We start from the raw sequence: 19,993 nt of genomic DNA, 5'->3' as shown, positions 1-19,993 counted from the left end.
GGCTATAATTAGTTTTTGGATACAAATGAAATAAAAATTTCAGTAGTCTACTTTGGAATGTTTTGGGAATGCTTTACCACAGCAAACCAGACTGGAAACATTAACGTAACCAGTATTTACTTCCTTGCTACTAGATGAGAACTTAGGAAAGAAAAAAAAATCTAGACCCTTTCACCTGAGATTTTCAGAGTGGTCACAGTCTTGCCGAGAGATTTCAGCTAACAGAACAGGGCGGTCAGAGCTAGAGAAAGAATTGTCTGGGATCGTCTGGCCCAGCTGCGCATGCAGAGGGTACAGCAAGAAGGGCAAATGCTAGCCCTTTCAAAATATTTAAACAGAGAAAAAGTGAACATAAATGTGTCCTTTTTTTTTCTGTCATTTCAATCTTTTTTTTTTCCATTAAATTCATTTTACAACAGTTTCCAAGGGGTGAAGAACAGATGTTGTAATCACTCTGAACGTGACTTTTCATGAGCGTCCATCAACGTGCGCTATTCAAACATTAGATGCAGATACCACGTGGTTTATGTTGCCACAAATAAAAGATAATGAACATCTTCAAATACACAGTTAGTTGGTGAATAACTCACTAGCACATTAGTAGAAACGCTGCAGATGGTGATTGGAAGCTAATTATTCATTATAATTGAGGTACAATTTAAAAATCCATGAGACTTTTATGAACCTACAGGAAACACTTATGAATATATAGTAATCACTTATAAAATGTACCTATGCTGTTTACTTACGTTTTTTATAATTTTTATAATGCCCTTTAGTGGACACAGCTGTCTTGTTTCCTGTTAATGGTCGATGGAAATATTTGTCTTAGCCTTAGCTCTGGAGCCTGCAAAGTTATTCAGTGAAGCAGGTTGCTTTAACCTAGCAACGAGTAACAATGATGGCAGGTCCATTCCTGTAAATGCAACCATTAAAATACTCTGAAAAATCTTTCACCTCACTGAAATTTGATCATTTCTGACCGCTGCTTGACTATCTGTAAAACTATCTTGGGAATGTTGCATAATAAAATCTGCTGGGCTATTTTCTCAGCTAGTGAAGTTAACAAGGCTTTTCAAAACTAGACTGGTACTGGCAGAGAGTGAATTACTGCAACAAATACAAAGAAGTCAGGCCAAGAACAAAATCACCTGGCTATCACTGAGGTTGTGGCCAAACCTTAGGATGTGCTACGCTGCAGGAGAACAGTACTTCCCAGAGCAAATACATAATTTAAGCAGAGGGTCCAGCTAAGCTCACGACTTCAAGCTGTGCATCTGGGAACCAGCTAGAATACATGCCAGAGGTAAACCTGAGGCAAAGGTACACTGACTAACTCCAGTGGTTGTAATGAAAGACCAATGAATCAAAGAAAGAAGTACGGTGAAAGCCAGAGCCACTCTAAAATTTAATTCTAAGCACATAACTTGAAAGTCAGAGCAGGATAAGTCAGATAGATTACTGGGGAATCATTAATGGAGAAACTTATTTAGCTGGATCTAAGTGGAGGTAGAGAATTCTTGTAATGAGCTCTGAGATCGACAGGATGTGGCCTAGATTTATTTCTTTTCCTCCTCTGAAATAACATCCACAGTATTTCAGAAAGGTAGAACATTCTGAAAAGTAAGAGAATGTCCATATATCTAAAGCACAGAGTTTGGATCTTGTGAATATTTGATATATGAGAAAGAAATTTGTTTCTCTCACATCATCAAATCCGGTTTAAATGTCCAAGACATTCATGTATGTATTCAGACTTGTGGCTGTTTACTTTTACCAAACCTTTCAAATTTTGTATCCGTGCAATATTTTGGCCACATCACTATGCTTTGGAATCGGTATACTGTATCATGAAGAACTCATTAAACTTTACTTAAAGAAATGTGTTGGCATTTTCAGAACTAGAAACTTTGGCAGAGCCTTATATCATTTTATATTATATTTAAAAAATACTTTTGCATGAATTTGTAACTATGAAGCCCAGTAAAAAGATTGGATTTGATTTGAAACAGTGCTGCATGCCTTTGGATATCAGATGAATTATTTAAATAGGTTTAGAAGGTAAATGCTAGACTGTCAAACTTGCATAATTATTGCTGAATAATAGAGTAACATCATCTCCACTAAAATAAACACTGTAACAAAATAAAAAGAAAATAAAAATTCACTCAGTGGCCATTTGTAAGTGCCCTTTCACTTGCTAGCCTATATAACAAGCCGGCAATCACATCAGACCACAAAATTCTGATCTTTGGTGGATTCAATAAAAGATTTAAAAGTTGTGAATATTTTATAATCTGCTCCCATTTAAAATGTAACTGGTACATGAATGAGTCTTCATATACTGTTCTCCTCAGTCTTGGCTTATATGATCCTTGTGATGAAAGATCATTCTGTTAGACCAAATATGGAAGAACGTGGGGTATATATCTTCTAAATTAAAAAAAAAAAAAAACACTACCCTGGGCCTATTTACCTTTCAAATTCAACAGATTCTTGGCCATCTGTTGCTGATAACATTGATTTTCATTCCTCTTGGCATCATACCTGCTCAAGTCAGTTCATATTAATGTCAGAGATGATGCATAAAGAATAAAAAATGTGGCTGTATTTCAGCTAAGGCTCCAGAGGAAGAAATACAGTATTAAACCAGCAGATACCTGAATTCACCTAAAGATACTTGATCTTGTCTGTGCTACAGGGGCAGCCTTCTAACTCTCCGAAGGTTTAATGGTTGAATCTAGGTAGGAGGGGACAGCAGGTATTTATTTTGAAGGTAAATATGCTATTGCGAATATATTTATTAGTAGCTTGAGGTCCAACAACCAGTATGCCAGTATACAGAGGCCAAGGAAGGCTGTGATGTACTGTGACAAACTGCAATGTGACACACTGATTGATCTGTGAGCCTAGTGGAGAAGCCAGTCAATACCAGTAAAATTCATGAAGTGTTTTTTTCCTGCCAGTTTCCCAGACACTCCATTGATGCATACCGGAGAGCTAATGTTGCTAGCCAAGCTGTACGGCAGCATCTGCCACTTCCACGAATCAGTCAGGGACACCGTAATGAAGAAGATGCCGTTTGGTTTTTGCGGCAGATGACAAACTGATCAGTAGTTTCTAAGTAGCCACCATGTTCCTTGCAAACACAAAGAAACGCATGCTCACCTACTATTAGTCTTCATCCTTGCACATAAAACGTGCTGGCCTGGATTACTTGAATATGTGAATTCCTCAATCACAGTCTTATATAGTGGAGTTGACAGAAGACAGGTTGTCTATATTATTTATCCCCCTCCTTTCCACTTCTCTCTGTGCACCAACCTATCAACACTCTCCTGAAATTCAGTTCTTATTTCTTGTCTCAATATGAAATGAAATCCTTTCTATAATACAGTAGGAGCGAAAGCAGCAGAGAAACAAGGCAAATAAATCTAGCACCGATAAGCAACAAATCTCCTCTCTTATTACATCTTTAACTCCTGCCTTACTACTTCTTCCATATCAGTATTGGTTCATTTGGAAATTAAGTCTGGTTTCAGAAAAACTCTCAGTGACTAGGGAAACAGAATCCAGCCCAGTAGTACTAAGTAGCATGGGCTATTTTTTTTCATACTGTGTAAGAACTAATTTAGCCGTATATACCAGCAGAAGAACAAACCATGAGATTATATGATTTTCACAGTGGATGAGAACACTTCATCTCTCCAATAACAAGATGTTTTAGAGGAACTGCATAAAAAGCCCTTGCAACAGCCCTTCCAGGATAAAATAATGGGAGTTTTCACTTCCTGATTCAAATATCACCCTAATATTTCTGTAAAAAACTCCCTGAGTCATCAAGCAGAGACCAGGAAACTGACTGTAGGCCTGGAATTCAAGATTCTCTGTTTCCAGCTCAGTTTTCTAACCTTTGGACCCCCCACATCCCCCAGAAGTTTTCCCTGGTCCCACTTCTGTCAAATATCCATTCATGGAAGGCTAGCTAACACTCTCAAGCATGGAGCTTTGACATGACTTTAAAACCTCCTCCTTACTGCTTCCGTATTTACTTTTACAAATGGATATTGTAATTTTCCCCCAAAGGTCAAATCCCTGAATGAAACTTGTTTAGGCAGTCCCAGGAGACAAGCATGCAGAAGTCTGTATCCTAAGTTGTCTGACAGAGATAAAGAGCAATAAAGTTCCTCTTGACCTGTAAACATGTTACGGAAGATGACTTGTGAGGTAAGCCTCATTTGATGTGGAAAAGGTTGGAACAAACTGAACGTGTTTAAATGACGATTATGGACTTTCAAGGCTCCTACTGAGGTCACAAAATGTTTTTGTAGCAGAATGAAAGGTTGCCATAGACAGAATCATTGCCTAGTTGTTTGCAGTGGATAATTCCAATGGGATGAAATTTCCACCTTTTTTAGGATTTACTTTTGAGGTGCACTCAGTAACTGGCTCGAGGAAGAAAGGTGTAACTGTACATGAACCTGTTTGAACGCAGCTGTCACAAAGTTCACCACATGCTGAGACTCAAGAAACTACCATCACACTGCTGGTCCTCTGTTCTCCTTATCCTTAAAGATATGCCTAGAGCAAGGAGTCACATCCATCTCTCTGTCGGGTGTGGCTAAATCCTGAGCAACATCTAAGGAGGGACGTTCCTGCTCAAATGAGCTACAATCTTCTCTTACCTTATTCTTTCCACCACACTTTCCATTTTCGGTTCTCCACCAAAGAGAAGACAAGAGCAGAAAATATTATTGTCCCTCCACAGCAGCACTGACTTACTCCTCTTTCCCCTGTACATCTCCAGGGCTCTGACAAAAGGAAGAGGCTAAAGGGAGAGGGGAGCTTAAGAAAATTTTGGGGGAAGAACAGTTAGGATAGGAAAGGGATCACCAAATTCACTGTGGGAATCTGTTTGCGGTAGAAGAGCAAGCAAGGAAAATCAGATTGAGGTTCTCACGAGCCTCCAGTTTAGCAGGAGAAAACACAGGCATGTTGCAGAGAGCAAATATAGCATTTGTTGCAATAATCTTAGAAAATCTGCTCTACTTCAGCATGAATATCTGTTCTGTTGTACACTGGTATATACATTCGAAAGCAGCCTAGTTAACTCCAGCCTTTTGCCCTTCACCTTGATAAATAAGCTGGTGCTGTAGAGCTTACAGGACAACTTTTTCAGACTTTCAGGGGATGTTAGTACAATCAGTGCGGAATTTGTTTCACTAACTTTTCTGCTGTGGGCATGACATGACTGTAAATGCTATTTTTTCTGCTTCTATTTGCTTGGAACTCCTTCAGGCATAGTAAATGGGCTACTAGTATGACAAATGATTGTAGAAAGGGTTAGGAGAGTATAAAGGAGAATGCTAACATACCCAAATGAAAAATTAGGGATGAGAATACAGGAACTAGAGAATGTAAGGAATAGTAGTCAAATTGTCAGCATTAATGTTCTGAAACTTTCTTTTGAAGGGAAGTGGAAGGGAAGAATGAATTACGTTTTTAGAGTAACGCTTTTGCCATGTATCATTTTTGAGAGAATGACTACAGTCTGAATAAACTAAGATTCCCTTTTGGTGGGCCAAAGAGGACAGCAGCTTTATTTTTAAGCTTGACAGTAAATTGATCATCTTCTCTAAGTATCATTCAAGGTTAACATTTTTAGCAATCCCTCCTCAATCAAAACCAAAATATCTAATTTCAAGAGAGAGTTTGAAGAGCTTTTAAAACTATGAAATACCAGTATTGCCTCTGCTTTCAGAATATGACAGAACAGTTGCTAAACTATAAAACTGTATCACAGACTAAACTAGACTTTTGGAGCCTACCTTCCTCCGATGGGATGGCACAATAAAAAATGTTTCAATATTATGCTTCTTCAAGAAACTATTCCTTTCATGGCCATATCCTGGTTCTACCTCGTAGTCCCCATTTAGGCACTCTAAGGTGGTCTTTGTTATGTGAACTTTCCTGGAGAGAAAAATTAGGTGTTGTCATTGAAAGCAAAGATACATTATGAGCTAGTTGCTGCTGAAATACACTCCTGTGCAGAAGATTATCACAGGGTCAAACTACAAGCAAAAATTATTTTTTTATTGTAGAGCAGATCTGTGTTCTTAGCCAACCAGAAAACAGAAGTATTTTTATTATACACATTTCCTAAACTTAAGCAGATGCTTTGAGCAAAGATTTATAACTGCTGGCTGTCCAAAAACTTGCAGAATTGTTGATTTGTAAACAGTGCAGGCCTGCACATCATCTTCCATATTTAGGAGCTTTTCTTAAGTGTTTACCTAGCTGCCTACTAGGTATAACAGCCTGCTGTTTGAAACTTGTGACTTCACACTCTCAATCTCTGCGTTCTTTTTCCGCTGCATAAAGGAAAAACTTCTTGTTCTTCTCTCTGTTCCACTTCACAGCTCTGACTTGTGTTATTTATTCATTCATTTTTTTGGCTCTCTAATCCACTGTGTTATGGCAGCACAGCCATCTTTGATACTATTCATGAGTTTCCTTATCCCAAAAACTGTCTTCATACTTTCTCCTGCAAGACGCCTTATACAGGAAACTTCTTCTGAGAAGATATATGAAAAGCTGTTACTGCTTTCCTCTATTAAACATGTGTTCAGATTATTTTCACTGGGAATCCTTAAAGTAAGGAACATACAAAAATACACTGCCAAAATTGTCTGAGACATATGTATGTGTAACAAAGTCACTCATCTAAATGAAAAAAATTAAGAGGTTCCATTGTCCTCCTGCTCAGCAGAACATAATCTTGTAAAAATTTAAAACTGAGTTGCACACAAAAGCACACCTACGTACCTGTGCAAAAGTGCACTGTGTGCATCTAAATGGTGCCCAAAGAGTACTTAAAATCCCAAGACATGCCTCATGGAATGACTACAAATTTATGCATTAATGTACACTGCATGTACATACACCTTGAATATTTGAGTGTATGTGTGAGCGTGCATTCAAATATATACATACATACACACATATACATATATATTTGTATATATAGAATGCATTAACAGGTGCTTTCTTGCTATAGCACACAATTAGTTTTGGAAATCTCATCTTGTGAAAGGAATAAGTCACACACTCCACATGCTTAGAGCTGCAACCTAGGCTCTAGGGAGCATCTAGAGAGTTTTACTTTCATGAGATTTTCTGAGGAAGGTTTAGCACTGCCTGGTTCCTACTCTTTAAATTTGGCAGCTTCAAACAAGGAGTTTGTTTGGAGAAGGTTTATGCATTAAGAGAACTTTTAAAAGAAATAATTTACATCTATTCTAATCTATTACTAACAGAAATCTCAAGATCAGTTGGAGAATCCCACAGGAGACACCACATAACACAGTGATAGCTTTTACCTGAGATAGCCCTTCTTATCAATTGCAATTAAATAGCAAAATGCTTCAGAGAACAAAATAACTCCTTCACCCATACAGGTCTACAGTTCTTCCTCAGACTTACCCAGGCAATCCTCCAGCTTCCATTACATTGGCTAAAGTCACGTCATTTGACCAGACGTCGTATTGCCATTTCCGTAGACCCAGGACCCCACAAAGCACCCTGCCTGTATGTAATCCAACTCGCATGTTGAGATCCACCTCTGTGGCTTCTGCAACAGATCTGCAAGAGATAGCATCAGGATATTAGTTTTCAGGTAGAGATTGCTCTTCATTTTCTTTCTCTCTCTTTCTCCAAAAGTTAACACATAAAAACATAACTGAAAAGAAAGGCTCTTTTAAAAATCTCTGATGAATGACTTATCTAGGTTCTGTTCTTCTCCTTCGCTCCTAGGGTAGTTTCAAAGCCCCAGTTGTACCTCTAAAGAAATAATTTTGTTGGTCTTATTTTAAGCGCTGTTGAACCAAAATCTCATTATTCCTTAATTTCTTGGCTCAATTGTGTTATGATTTTACCTTCCAAATTTCAAGGAAACTCAGTAAAAGTCAGTTAAAGATATTATGTTTCTCTTCATTTAATCCAGAAAAAAAGTGACAACAAAGCAAGAGTGGTAAATAGCTTTGCCATGAAACTTCATTGAGACTATAACTTTGGGGTTTTTATTTGCCCCTTTTTCAGTATTTGCTATCAAGCTCCTACAGAAACTTAGATATTTTATTGTGGGGCAAACAAAGAACTTTCTAGTTGTAGCTCAAATACCTCAAGAGACAGCCAAGTTAACTTCTGCACTTTCCTGTTTATCTTGTCTCACACTTATTTACTTTTTTTTCCCCCATCATAAATGTTTCTTTTTCTCAATGCTTATTTATCTTAGGCAGGATCAGAAGTAACCACAAGGTGATTGCTGGAATCAAAAGATTTTTAAAGCTATCTTCTTGGGTTTAATTTTAACCTGACATGTAAGAAAGAAGACATGTTTCAGTTTTCTCATTACTAAGGACTGCTTTCAGCTCAGCATTAAAACGGACTATATGACTTTTTTTTAAATTTTTTAAACCAAAAACATATATCTGTTTATACGTCTCTTTACTATGCTCTTGGTTTTATTGGCTGGTGGATTTTTCTCTCAAGTCCTTTTTACTACCTACACTTCATTCATATAAGGACCGTGCTTGATACTATATGGGTAAAATGAATTTCATCACGTACGGGTTTAATATTAAACACTAAGGAAAAGATTGGTGTTGTGAGTAAAATCTAAACTTGAGTCACATAAAAAAGGAAAGAAACTGAAAGTCTTATCTACCACAGTGTGACTCAGGTCAAGTCTCTTTTTTTCAAGTGTCTCAAATTATCAATCATCTCGGAAGGTACTTATTTAACAATCCATGGCATTTTTCACCTGATCTTTATGCTACTGCCTAGGAGCTGTTATAACTATTAGTAAACACATGGAGTTGTATTGTGCCTTTACCTTTACAGTATGCTTACAGCTAAAGGCACAGACTTACACTTTACCACTTTTAACGGTTTCCGCAAGAAAACAGGTAGGCACTAGTCAAGAAGGTAAATGAAAAAGCAGTGACTGCACTTCACCATGCTCTAGATAGCTCAGTTACCCTGTTATGGGAGTATAAGACAAACAAAAGGATGAAATCACTATATCACTTATGATGTATCAGTGCAAGAACAGTAGATAAGGAGTTGTTATAAACACTAATATATTTCAAATGCTCCTGCAAGCGCGGCCCAACAATCACCTGTAGTTTTGGATCTGCACCTGTAAATTACACCTAATCTTCAGAAATTTTCATTGTATATCTGGGAAAGGAGGAATTAATTTGCAAAGTCACTGTTATAGGCATTTTTAATTTTGGTGCCACATTGAGGAAGAAATCTTTACCTCCTTGAACAGAGAACAAGCTATAACTCTCACCCTACACTGATTTGTGGACTCTTAAAAGGAGCCTTGAAGCTAATAATCTTACACAGTACATATAAAGATAACACTGTGCATAAGTCTTTGCAGCTTTTTCTCTTACAGAGGAACCTGGCAGCAAATCCACAGCTAAGTTGCATTCCAGAAAGAAATAAAATGGGGGATGAAAAACACTAGCTAATCAGTGTAAGATTTAATTTTCTGTAGGGCTTTTAGATTTACTTTCTCTAATGCATTTCAGAGGAGAAGATCTTAAACTGAGGCTCTGGCTATAATTTTCCCTTGGCTTTCATTGACTAATATCTTTCAAAAAATATCATCCTGCTACCCTGGATTTGGCAGAGAAGTCTTGGAGAGAACTCTGCAACTATTCCAGAGGTATTTATTGTATTTTCTCTGTTGTACAATGTACTTGTTTAAATATAATTAAATAAAAAGGCACACGTGGCACAGGTCAAGATGTGCGGTGAGCTGAATGAGATTCCTGGTCTCACTTTAAGTAGGGAGCTCTGCAGCCATGAAATGGAGAAGTACATACCATGTCAGCCATCATGAATGTGAAGAACATGGAAATCTCTTTTGTTCCCATTGGGAATCTGAGCCCACCAGATTTTTTTCCGGTCATAATTTATGCAACAGCAGAGAGGCTTATACATGGCTTTCTAAAAGATTAAACATTTCCTTGTCCTCTTTCTACCCACTGTACGTCTGCCTTCCTTTCTCTTTTCAGGATCTGCTTCCAGCTAAGCCTTAGAAAGGTCTCCAAACTGTCCTAAAAACATCTCTACCTGTGAGCTGTTGCAAAGGTTGTTGTGTACACAGGATCCTTGACAAAGCTTCAAAGAAAAGAAAGGAGCTAATAATATATGCCACCTGACAGTAACTTAACCTTGGCATCTTCACATGCGCACATGTATTTTACCCTTAGCAGACTTACCTTATACCAAGACCAAACCCTGCAGTCTGCAAGCCAAAGCATTTCAGGGTTAGCGCCTTGTTGCTTATCTGTATTTTATTACGTAACTAAGTAGCTATGTAATTATCTTCACTGACGTACCTGCAGATGCCTGAGTATAGGCCTTTCTCTATTCATAAACTAAAGTTAAAAAAAAAAAACCTTTTCATTTTAAAAAGTACATAAAAATTCAGGTAAAGGCATCTGGAACGAAAATGAAATTCAAACACTGGTGAAGAACTCAAGACCGAAGTACTCAAGACCGTTCTTTGTTCCAGCTGATTCCAGAGGTTTGGGGGTGAGGGGAAGTTGATGCGGTTTTAGACGTATGACTATCTTAATAGAAATTAAAGAAAAAGAAACATGAAAAATACAACATGACTGATCATATTACTTGTTAAAAACGCTGGACTGTCTAATGTACCAATAAATGATGAAGTAGAATGGGAAAACATTTTGTTTTGAATAAGGCATTTTTAAAAGTTATCAGTTAGTAAAAAAATCTAAATTGATAATACATTTCTCCATTTTTCCCAGAAGCTTCAAAATGTTTCAGTGATGTTTTCATTATTATTATATTTAGAGTAGCAAAAAGCTCACAAAGAGTTCACTAAACTTTTTGAATGTACTTTGAATATTTGTGTGCCCTGTATGCAACTGGTTTCCACGAATTCTTCTACTGAAGAATGAAAAATGAGCAATATCAAAAGAATGGGCTCCCAAATATAAAATTAGAACACTTCAATCTAGTATCGCAATTATATTTCCAACGAAAATCAAAATTTCGTTATGAAAATATCACAAAAGCATATAGCGAGACACTTTAATTACAAACACATTTATGAAAAAATAGCAGACAAGCCATGAATAGAAAAAAAAAAAGAAGTTTCTCAAATTATTCATTGCAAATTATTCACTCCTAAGCTCAAATATTATATGCTCAAAATTTTTGCAAATGTTGACATAACACTAGGCCCAGAAACAAATGGATATTGAAAAATAGCTTCTTTTAAAACTAGAAGTATGTTGAGTCCATGTAAATGACTTACAGGAAGAAAACCATCTACCCTGACAACTCAAGTCTCCTAACTAGCTTTAAAATTTTAGATCCTCTACTTAGCAACAAATATTTTACGTGCTGCTACAAACTATCAAAGTCATTTAGATAAGCTGCTGAACAGCTATGTGATGCAAATACACTTCAGCAGACCTGTGCTGAAACTGAAGCAATGGAAGATAAAAATAAAAGCTCAGTATCCCATTTCTCATAAGTTATTTAGGGCTCTTTTTTGATCCAAAAATATCTGTGTAGAAGTAGATGTTTCCTGATAAAAGCATAGACCAGCTTTTCCGTTCATTTAAATACATTTGCTTTTTATGTATGCAAAATTCTAAGCGATAATAGTGCCCCTTATCATAAGGAATTTCGTCCATCTCCCTAAATACTGCTCTGACAGTTCACAGAACGGCCAAGGTTGGAAGGGACCTCTGGAGACCATCTAGTCCAACCTCCCTGCTCAAGCAGGGTCCTCTAGAGCATATTGCCCAGGATCGCATCCAGACGGGTTTTGAATATCTCCAAGGATGGAGACTCCACTACCTCTCTGGCCAACCTGTGCTGGTGCTCTCATCCTCACAGTGAAGAAGTTTCTCCTCAGGTTTAGGTGGAACTTCCTGTGGTTCAGTTTGTGCCCGTTGCCTCTTGTCCTGTTGCTGGGCACCACGGAGAAGAGACTGGCCTCATCCTCTTGACAGCCCCCCTTCCGATACTTGTACACGTTGATCAAATCACCTCTCAGTCTTCTCTTCTCCAGACTGAACAGGCCCAGCTCTTGCAGCCTTTCTTCAGAGGAGAGATACTCCAGGCCCCTCATCATCTTGGTAGCCCTCCGCTGGGCTCTCTCCAGGAGTGCCATGTCTCTCTTGTACTGGGGAGCCCAGAACTGGACACAGGACTCCAGGTGAGGCCTCCCCAGGGCTGAGGAGAGGGGCAGGATCACCTCCCTCCACCTGCTGGCAACACTCTGCCTAATGCACCCCAGGATCCCACTGGCCTTCTTGGCCACCAGGGCACACTGCTGGCTCATGTTTAACTTGTTGTCCACCAGGACTCCAAGGTCCTTCTCTGCACAGCTGCTCTCCAGCAGGTCAACCCCCAGCCTGTCCTGGTGCCTGGGATTATTCCTGCCTAGGTGCAGGACCTTGCACTTGCCTTTGTTGAACTTCATGAGGTTCCTCTCGGCCCAGCTCTCCAGCCTGTCCAGGTCCCTCTAAATGGCAGCATGGCCTTCTGGTGTGTCAGCCACTCCCCCCAGTTTAGTATCATCAGCAAACTTGCTGAGGGTGCACTCTGTCCCTTCCTCAAGGTCATTGAGGAATATATTGAACAAGACTGGACCCAGGACTGACCCCTGGGGGACACCACTAGCCACAGGCCTCCAACTTGACTCTGTCACATTCACCACAACCCTCTGAGCTCGGCCATCCAGCCAGTTCTCAAGCCACCTCACTGTCCACTCGTCTAGCCCGCACTTCCTGAGCTTACCTAGGAGGATGTGATGGGAGACAGTGTCAGAAGCCTTGCTGAGGTCCAGCTAGACAACATCCACTGCTCTGCCCTCATCTACCCAGCCAGTCATCCCATCAGAGAAGGCTATCAGATTGGTCAAGCATGATTTCCCTTGGGTGAATCCGTGCTGACTACTCCTGATCACCTTCTTGTCCTCCAGATGCTTAGTGATGCCCTCCAGGAGGAGCTGTTCCATCACCTTTCCAGGGATGGAGGTGAGGCTGACAGGCCTGTAGTTTCCTGGCTCCTCCTGCTTGCCCTTTTTGAAGACTGGGGTGACACTGGCTTTCTTCCAGTAACCTCAGGCACCTCTCCTGCTCTCCATGACCTTTCAAAGATGATGGAGACTGATGTGCTCCTGTTATGCCATGCTACTTGCTAATGCAGACATAGCCAGTGACTCAGCTGGTGGTGAATTCCCTCCGAGTCACTACAAAAGCAGCATCCCAGTAAGATGTCAAGGGAAGGAGTATCATGAAATGTACCATGTATATGATGATATGATTGATTATGCAGCATCCCATTACACTTTCCACAAGCTTATGGATGTTAAACATAGCATTCTGGCCCAGCCCCAGTTCTAGTATTTATGTTGTGGTCATTCAAAGTCCCTCCTTATTCTCAACTGGAAACATTACAGTTCATTTCTTGCCCTACAGCATTATTGAGTGCATTTGAGGAACACCCACATTTCATCTCCTAACATGTTACATTTCTGGACTGAGCAAAAGGATTCTTTAGATATAATTTATATCAGCTGATGAAGTGCTCTAGAAGGAAAGATGAATTATTATTAAAAATGTATAAAATTCCCCCCTCTAAAACAAATCAAATCTAGAATTTTGGCCATTATATGGTGGGATGGGAAGAGCTTGGTAGCTTGGCAAAATTTTACTGCATGGCAATTAACTAATAAATATATCCATTTAGAAAGCAAAATATTGTAGCAAATTGACTGGAACCTTCAAATGTGGCAAGTAATTTAAATAAGGTGAAGAGCACACTTGGCCTAACAGTCTGTTCAAAACTAAGGCAAGGACAACATCTGCCACATTAGAGATGCTAATGAGCATGAGCATTTTAATTATATTACTAACACAATCTGACAGTAAAAACTCACCTGACGATAGCAACATAGGCCATATGCAAGACTTGACTCCAACTTAAGAGCTGCCATGATCATTTAAGTGACTCTGAAGTGGAACAAACACCTGGCCTGTACGGATGCACTGACACAAAACTCATTGGCAGCACAAATTCCTTACGAGAATAAACAGAATATAACACTCTCCACTTTATTAAAAAAAAAAAAAAACTCCCATAATGACTTTTGTCTAACTTTAACTATGCCCTTGCAAAAACTACCTTGTAGAATGCAGATGAAATTATGAAGATTAAGGTTTTTTTCAAATGTTCTTTGAAGATTACCCTGAACTTCTTAAACTAAATCAAACGAGGCAACATTCTCAGACCATACTCACATATAACACCATATAAAAGGATACTTAAAAGTATCAGTTTATATGAACTCATCCTAACATTCATCTCAGTCAAATCATAGATCTATTGTACACTAACAGCTTGAATTGTACCACTAGAAATTTCTATTCCTTGAGCTATTGGAAACCAGAAAAGTCAATGGTACTTATCTCTGCGATAGGTACTTTCTGCAGATCCATCAGATGAATCATAACTCAGATGACTTTATTTATTCCAGAAAACATGAGAAAGCAGTCACTCGGGATGAGGACTTCTAAACATAAATCTACAATTTCAGGGCATTACTTCTGCATTAGGGTGAACAGACTTTTACAAGACCAACAGCTGCCACCCAGCTCTGGCACTAGATGAAAGGAGAAAGTTTAAAAAACAAAAATGACTCTACATCTCACGGGACGGACAAACTGCAGCATCTAATAGTCATACTAATGGAAAATAGGATGCTGCATTTCAACTTCAACATCATAAACTCTTTTCCTTTTAATTTGCTTATTATATATTCAAACAAATTAATTTAGGGAATCCATCTTCTAACCTTAGTCTTAGGAGGGAAGATGTTTTTCCTAATCTTCAACAGAATCTGCTCACCAGTTTCTGCAGCTCTGTACAACTGGATTAGCTTCCATCACCAAAAGATCTGCACTTTGAATCCAATAATATCTGAACAGATGACACTCCACTTGCAGTAAAAGGAAAAAAATATTATTGCCATCAAGGGCAACAGCACTTGAAAATTTACCCTCTTTTCATTTTCTAACATAAGCAGAATAGATGCGTTCATTTAACTGAGAGAAGAAATATGCATTGAGCCTGCATCTTACAATACCTATGCTGCTAATTCCTCATTTACGAGAGTAATTCATTGTGCTTATGTATAAAGGATGCAGAAAAGATCTTTACCCATTCCACAACCCTAAATAAATCCGGTGCTCTCTAATAACCTTGACTCTTCTCCATCTTGCCCTCTCCCGCCATGAGGGACATAGAAAATACACTACAGCCCATCTGCTGAGAATCACTGAATAGTTAAGATTGGGAGGGACCTCTAGAAAACATCTGGTCCAAACACCCCACTCAGAGCAGGGTCACCTACAGCAGGCTGCCCAGGAGCATGTCCAGTTGGCTTTTGAATATCTCCAAGGATGGACACTCCACAGACTCTCCAGGCAACCTGTTCCAGTGTTCAACTGCCCTCACAGTAAAACAGCTTTTACTTGTGCTTCCGTGCAATTTCTTGTATTTCAGTTTGTGTCTACTGCCTCTCATCCTGTCACTGAATACCACTGAGAAGAGTCAGGATTCATCTTCTTTAATCCTTCCCTTTAGGTACGTATACATACTGATAAGATTCTCCCTGTGCCTTCTCTTCTCTAGGCTAAACAATCCCAGTTCATTCCTTCTTTTTTAATTCAACTTCTTTATTGAAGTTCACATTATCATGATGGCAGACAATAAATTATAATATAGAAAGGGAGCATGTTTCATTTTTGATATTAGTAAAACTAAAACTGAAACATTCAAAAAGGGGAAGTTTAAGTAGTTATATCAATACCTTACTTGTATACATGAAAGACAGTACAGCTAATGAAATAATGATTAATGTTAGGCTTAAAAGAGGATGAGAGCAGTAGCCACAGCTTTCCAGGGATTAAGAAAAAAAAAAAAAAGAAAAAGGCAGACAGGCATTGGAAAACGTGTACAAGGCCTGCATATGGTTGTACTTCTAAAGTGCAAGGCTTCCTTATTAATGGAGTATCTCTCTACCACAGGGAGAATGCATGCATACTTCACTTGCATGCTTGGGATCTCCTTTATATTTCAGGATTTCTTTCTGTATGCGTCAAGTTGTTAAATACTCCATTTTGTTGTGTTTATAGGGAGTAGAAGTGCCTCACAAGAGTTCTTTTGGGATTTTATATCATCATAGATTCCAGTGCCTTTCATCAGTTTTACAATGCTTACAAAGATGACAGGAATTTACATTCAATGAGAGGGAGAATATGGACTCCTTTACCCAACTCCTAACACAGTAAAATATTTTATAAATGGACATTACAATAAAAATACCTGGATTGGGTTGAAAATGAGAATCAGCTTGCAGCTGTGTTTTCTTCTGCCCTTTTTCTATGCTTTAAAGTCCTCTTCAAAGAAAGAGGATCAACAGATCCAGGTAAATATAAAAGTTTAAGGTTGAAATGAAAGTACAGAAACATGTGTTGACATTCATGTTCCCCTCAGGTACTAGCAAGGTTTGAAGAACCAGCCATTACTTCTACAGAGACAAACCCAATTTTCAAGAGCCAAACTTATAGTAAACTCTTGCTCCATTTTTCTCTAATATCAAACCTCTCCACCAAGGAGGATGATCTTGATTCTGAAAACCTACCATTTTGTGGATGAATCGGTATATACGTGCATGCACATTCTCAAATACACAGGGAAGACACAGAATCCACGGTGTGGCACGAACTTTATCAGAATAAGAAACAAGGGGGAATTCTCCAAATCCAAGATATGGAAATCTGTGAGAAATCTGCCTTTAAGTCTGCACTGACTAAGACCTGAAATTTGTTTTTCCTCTTATCTGAGGAAAAATGAATATTCATTTAGTTTATTCCAATAATTAATACTTGTTGACTATATGCGGGGGGTGAAAATTCCATCTCGGAGATGAAGAGGAAATATTTCTGTGGCAGGCTGATTTACATGCAATGAGACATGGCAGTTGCTTAAGATCTACTTAAAAACTAAACATTTCAGTGCAAGCTCCCAGGGTGGGGGGAGGGGGGAAATGACAGACAGAGCAAACATGAAATGCTCAAGTTACACGACTGATTCATTCATCAAAAGGCTGTTGAGTACTACTATGTGATATCACATGAACATGCATAAGATAAAGACCAGAAGACAGACTGAGACAAGAAAGCAACATACAGAAGTATTGTATAGATTTATCAGATTATTTCTTTAATATAACACTGCATGTTACTAAGGACTATTTGGAACTGTTAAATGCATAATTTGAATTCATATGCTCACAGTCTTATGTTTGTTTATTGTATTGAAATATTTTTTCTGTATTTAATAGTTTATTATCTATTTTTAAATTGATATTACACTGTGGCCTATTCACCTTTGCAAAAAGGCAGGGCATTCTTTGTGTGCAATGCAGAAACATGGAGATTAACTGCAGCAAAGCAGAATCTTAAATCAACTCCTGATTCCCAACAGTCCAGCTAACACCAGAGAGCAAGGGAAAAATTGGCTACTGGAAACACTGGCCAAACACTTTCCACTACAGCGCAGCCTAAGGCCCCGGATGTGACACACTTGCATGCTGCCACTCATACAGGATATACCTGAAAAGCAAATTCATGATTAGGGGACTGGAGCGTCTCTCCTATGAGGGAAGGCTGCGAGAGCTAGGACTGTTTAGCCTGGAGAAGAGAAGACTGAGAGGCGATCTCATCAACGTGTACAAGTATCTGAAGGGGGAGTGTCAAGAGGATGAGGCCAGTCTCTTCTCCGTGGTGCCCAGTGACAGGACAAGAGGCAACGGGCACAAACTGAACCACAGGAAGTTCCACCTAAACCTGAGGAGAAACTTCTTCACTGTGAGGGTGACAGAGCACCGGCACAGGTTGGCCAGAGAGGTAGTGGAGTCTCCATCCTTGGAGATATTCAAAACCCGTCTGGATGCGATCCTGGGCAATATGCTCTAGAGGACCCTGCTTGAGCAGGGAGGTTGGACTAGATGGTCTCCAGACGTCCCTCCCAACCTTGGCCGTTCTGTGATTCCGTGATCCCAGATACAATAGCACTGTGCTAACCAGTATTTATTTATATACAGCATTAATATGTGTGTGCACTCTTCCTTATAGCTTCTCTATAAAACACACACTCACACAGCAAGACAGTAGTGGAGAAATCTCCCATCTTTGTCCCTTCCCTCCTATGTTAAGGAACAGACTTCCAGCTCTCACTGAAAGCTAGAACCTTATTCACAGTCCTCTCACATTCACATTTTCCCCTTGCTAAAGCGATGATCAGTGCAGAGCTTTCAAGCATTAAAAAAATTCTTCTGATCAGCAAAGTGAATTTCCCATTACGCTTCTGAAAAGCAAAATAAAGGTTTAAAATGGCATACAGAAAGAAGGAATCAGCAAGCTATCCTTTGGGGAATACAAACAACAAGCATACATCAGGGCTGGCTTTGAATTTACATACCGGTACACAAAATGAGCAGTGTTTATCACTAAGACAAGAAGTGAGACTTCTTTCTTAGTGGCAAATGATAACAGGAATATTTCATGATTTCCCAGTTTCTTTTCATCTCCTAGTCTGTAAGTTTATGTGTCTCTACATATTCATGCTTTTATACTTTTTCCTCACGGTGATTAAATGGAGTGGAAAATCAATGCCTAGAATGACCCCGCATAAAAACAGCATGCTGTGACCTAAATTTAACAGTGTGAATTGTTAGCTGGGCAGTGCTAGCAGACACTGCTGTTCCTCTGAAAATACACTTCCTGAATGCCACAGAAAAGTCACTGCAGCACTCATGTTCAGGTTCACCGTAGGGAATACTTACGTGATGGTGTCAATCATATCCAGTCCCATTTCAACACAGCAATGGGCATGATCTGTTTTGGGTTGGGTCAATCCTGATACACAGTAATAACAGTCCCCTAGGATTTTTATCCTTCTGCAGTGGTTTTCCTTTAACAAAAACAGAATGGGAAAAGTTTTACTTTTCATATAAATATTCCAATAATTGGAGAAGATCTCCTGCAAATATATGCACTCATTCAGACAATCCTTTTGTTGTTAAATTAAATAAATAAGCTATAATTCACAAAATCTGGATTTCCTGTACAGAACAACATATATGAATATGTATATATACCTGTGTATGCACATGCATGCATACATAAACCAATATAGATATATACATATAGATATATACTGGAGATCAGCCCAGCACTGTTCAGTACACGTGGGTTACCATTCATTGACAGTATGGTTGTGAACAGAAATGACTAAAATGAAACACTATCTATTCCCTTCCTCTCATATTAGGTCAGTCTGAATTCAAGATTTGCAGTGAGACTTTATGTCTGTATAAATTCAAACAAAAAGACTGAAGCCAAACACCTACTGAATATTGGGAAAAGTTTGTATTGTTAAACTGTTCTGCGAAAGTTCACATTGGAAATTTGTAGGTTTTTGGTTCAAATCCAGTTCCAGCTTACAAGCAAAGACGGTGCACTTATCTCTAAAAGTACACACAGTCGTGCATTACCGATCCGTAAATCACAATTTACAACATAACATACTCATTCCCAGTTGAAATATGACACACTTGAAGATCAGTCGACACAGTCAACTTTCATTACCGTTGAACTCATCTCCTATTTACGTACAGCGTAAATTCCACAGCTAGAGAGATCTGTCTAAATCCCTCAGGTTGGGATGTGATGACTGCTGTATTAGCCTGAGCAGAAAGTTCATTTCTCAACGCAGAGCGCATAAAGTGCCTTTAACAAAGCATTAGAGTGGGGGTACTTCTGCAGTCTCTGCACTGTTCTCAGATACATAACCAAGAGATCCA

The 19,993-nt window shown here is 38.9% G+C and overlaps 1 protein-coding gene across 6 annotated transcripts in view; it reads right to left on the bottom strand.

Annotated features, from left to right (window-relative positions):
• ADCY1 (adenylate cyclase 1) overlaps window positions 1-19,993 on the bottom strand; it is a 163,250-nt gene that overhangs the window by 51,732 nt on the left and 91,525 nt on the right. For all 6 annotated transcript variants that reach the window (XR_011139776.1, XM_068936073.1, XM_068936074.1 and 3 more), the window contains 3 exons: window positions 18,974-19,101; window positions 7,483-7,641; window positions 5,829-5,970 (listed from right to left, as the gene is read on the bottom strand). Coding sequence is in view for 5 of the 6 variants with exons in the window: in XM_068936073.1 (XP_068792174.1) it covers window positions 5,829-5,970; window positions 7,483-7,641; window positions 18,974-19,101 (429 nt within the window). In the remaining variant the exon portion in view is untranslated. The remainder of the gene's footprint in view (window positions 1-5,828; window positions 5,971-7,482; window positions 7,642-18,973; window positions 19,102-19,993) is intronic.

This window comes from Struthio camelus, chromosome 2 (assembly GCF_040807025.1).
Source record: "Struthio camelus isolate bStrCam1 chromosome 2, bStrCam1.hap1, whole genome shotgun sequence".
NCBI classification, from domain to species: Eukaryota; Metazoa; Chordata; class Aves; order Struthioniformes; family Struthionidae; genus Struthio; species Struthio camelus.
The sequence above is the reverse complement of the archived record's forward strand: the minus strand, read 5'-3'. Positions and strand labels throughout refer to the sequence as shown.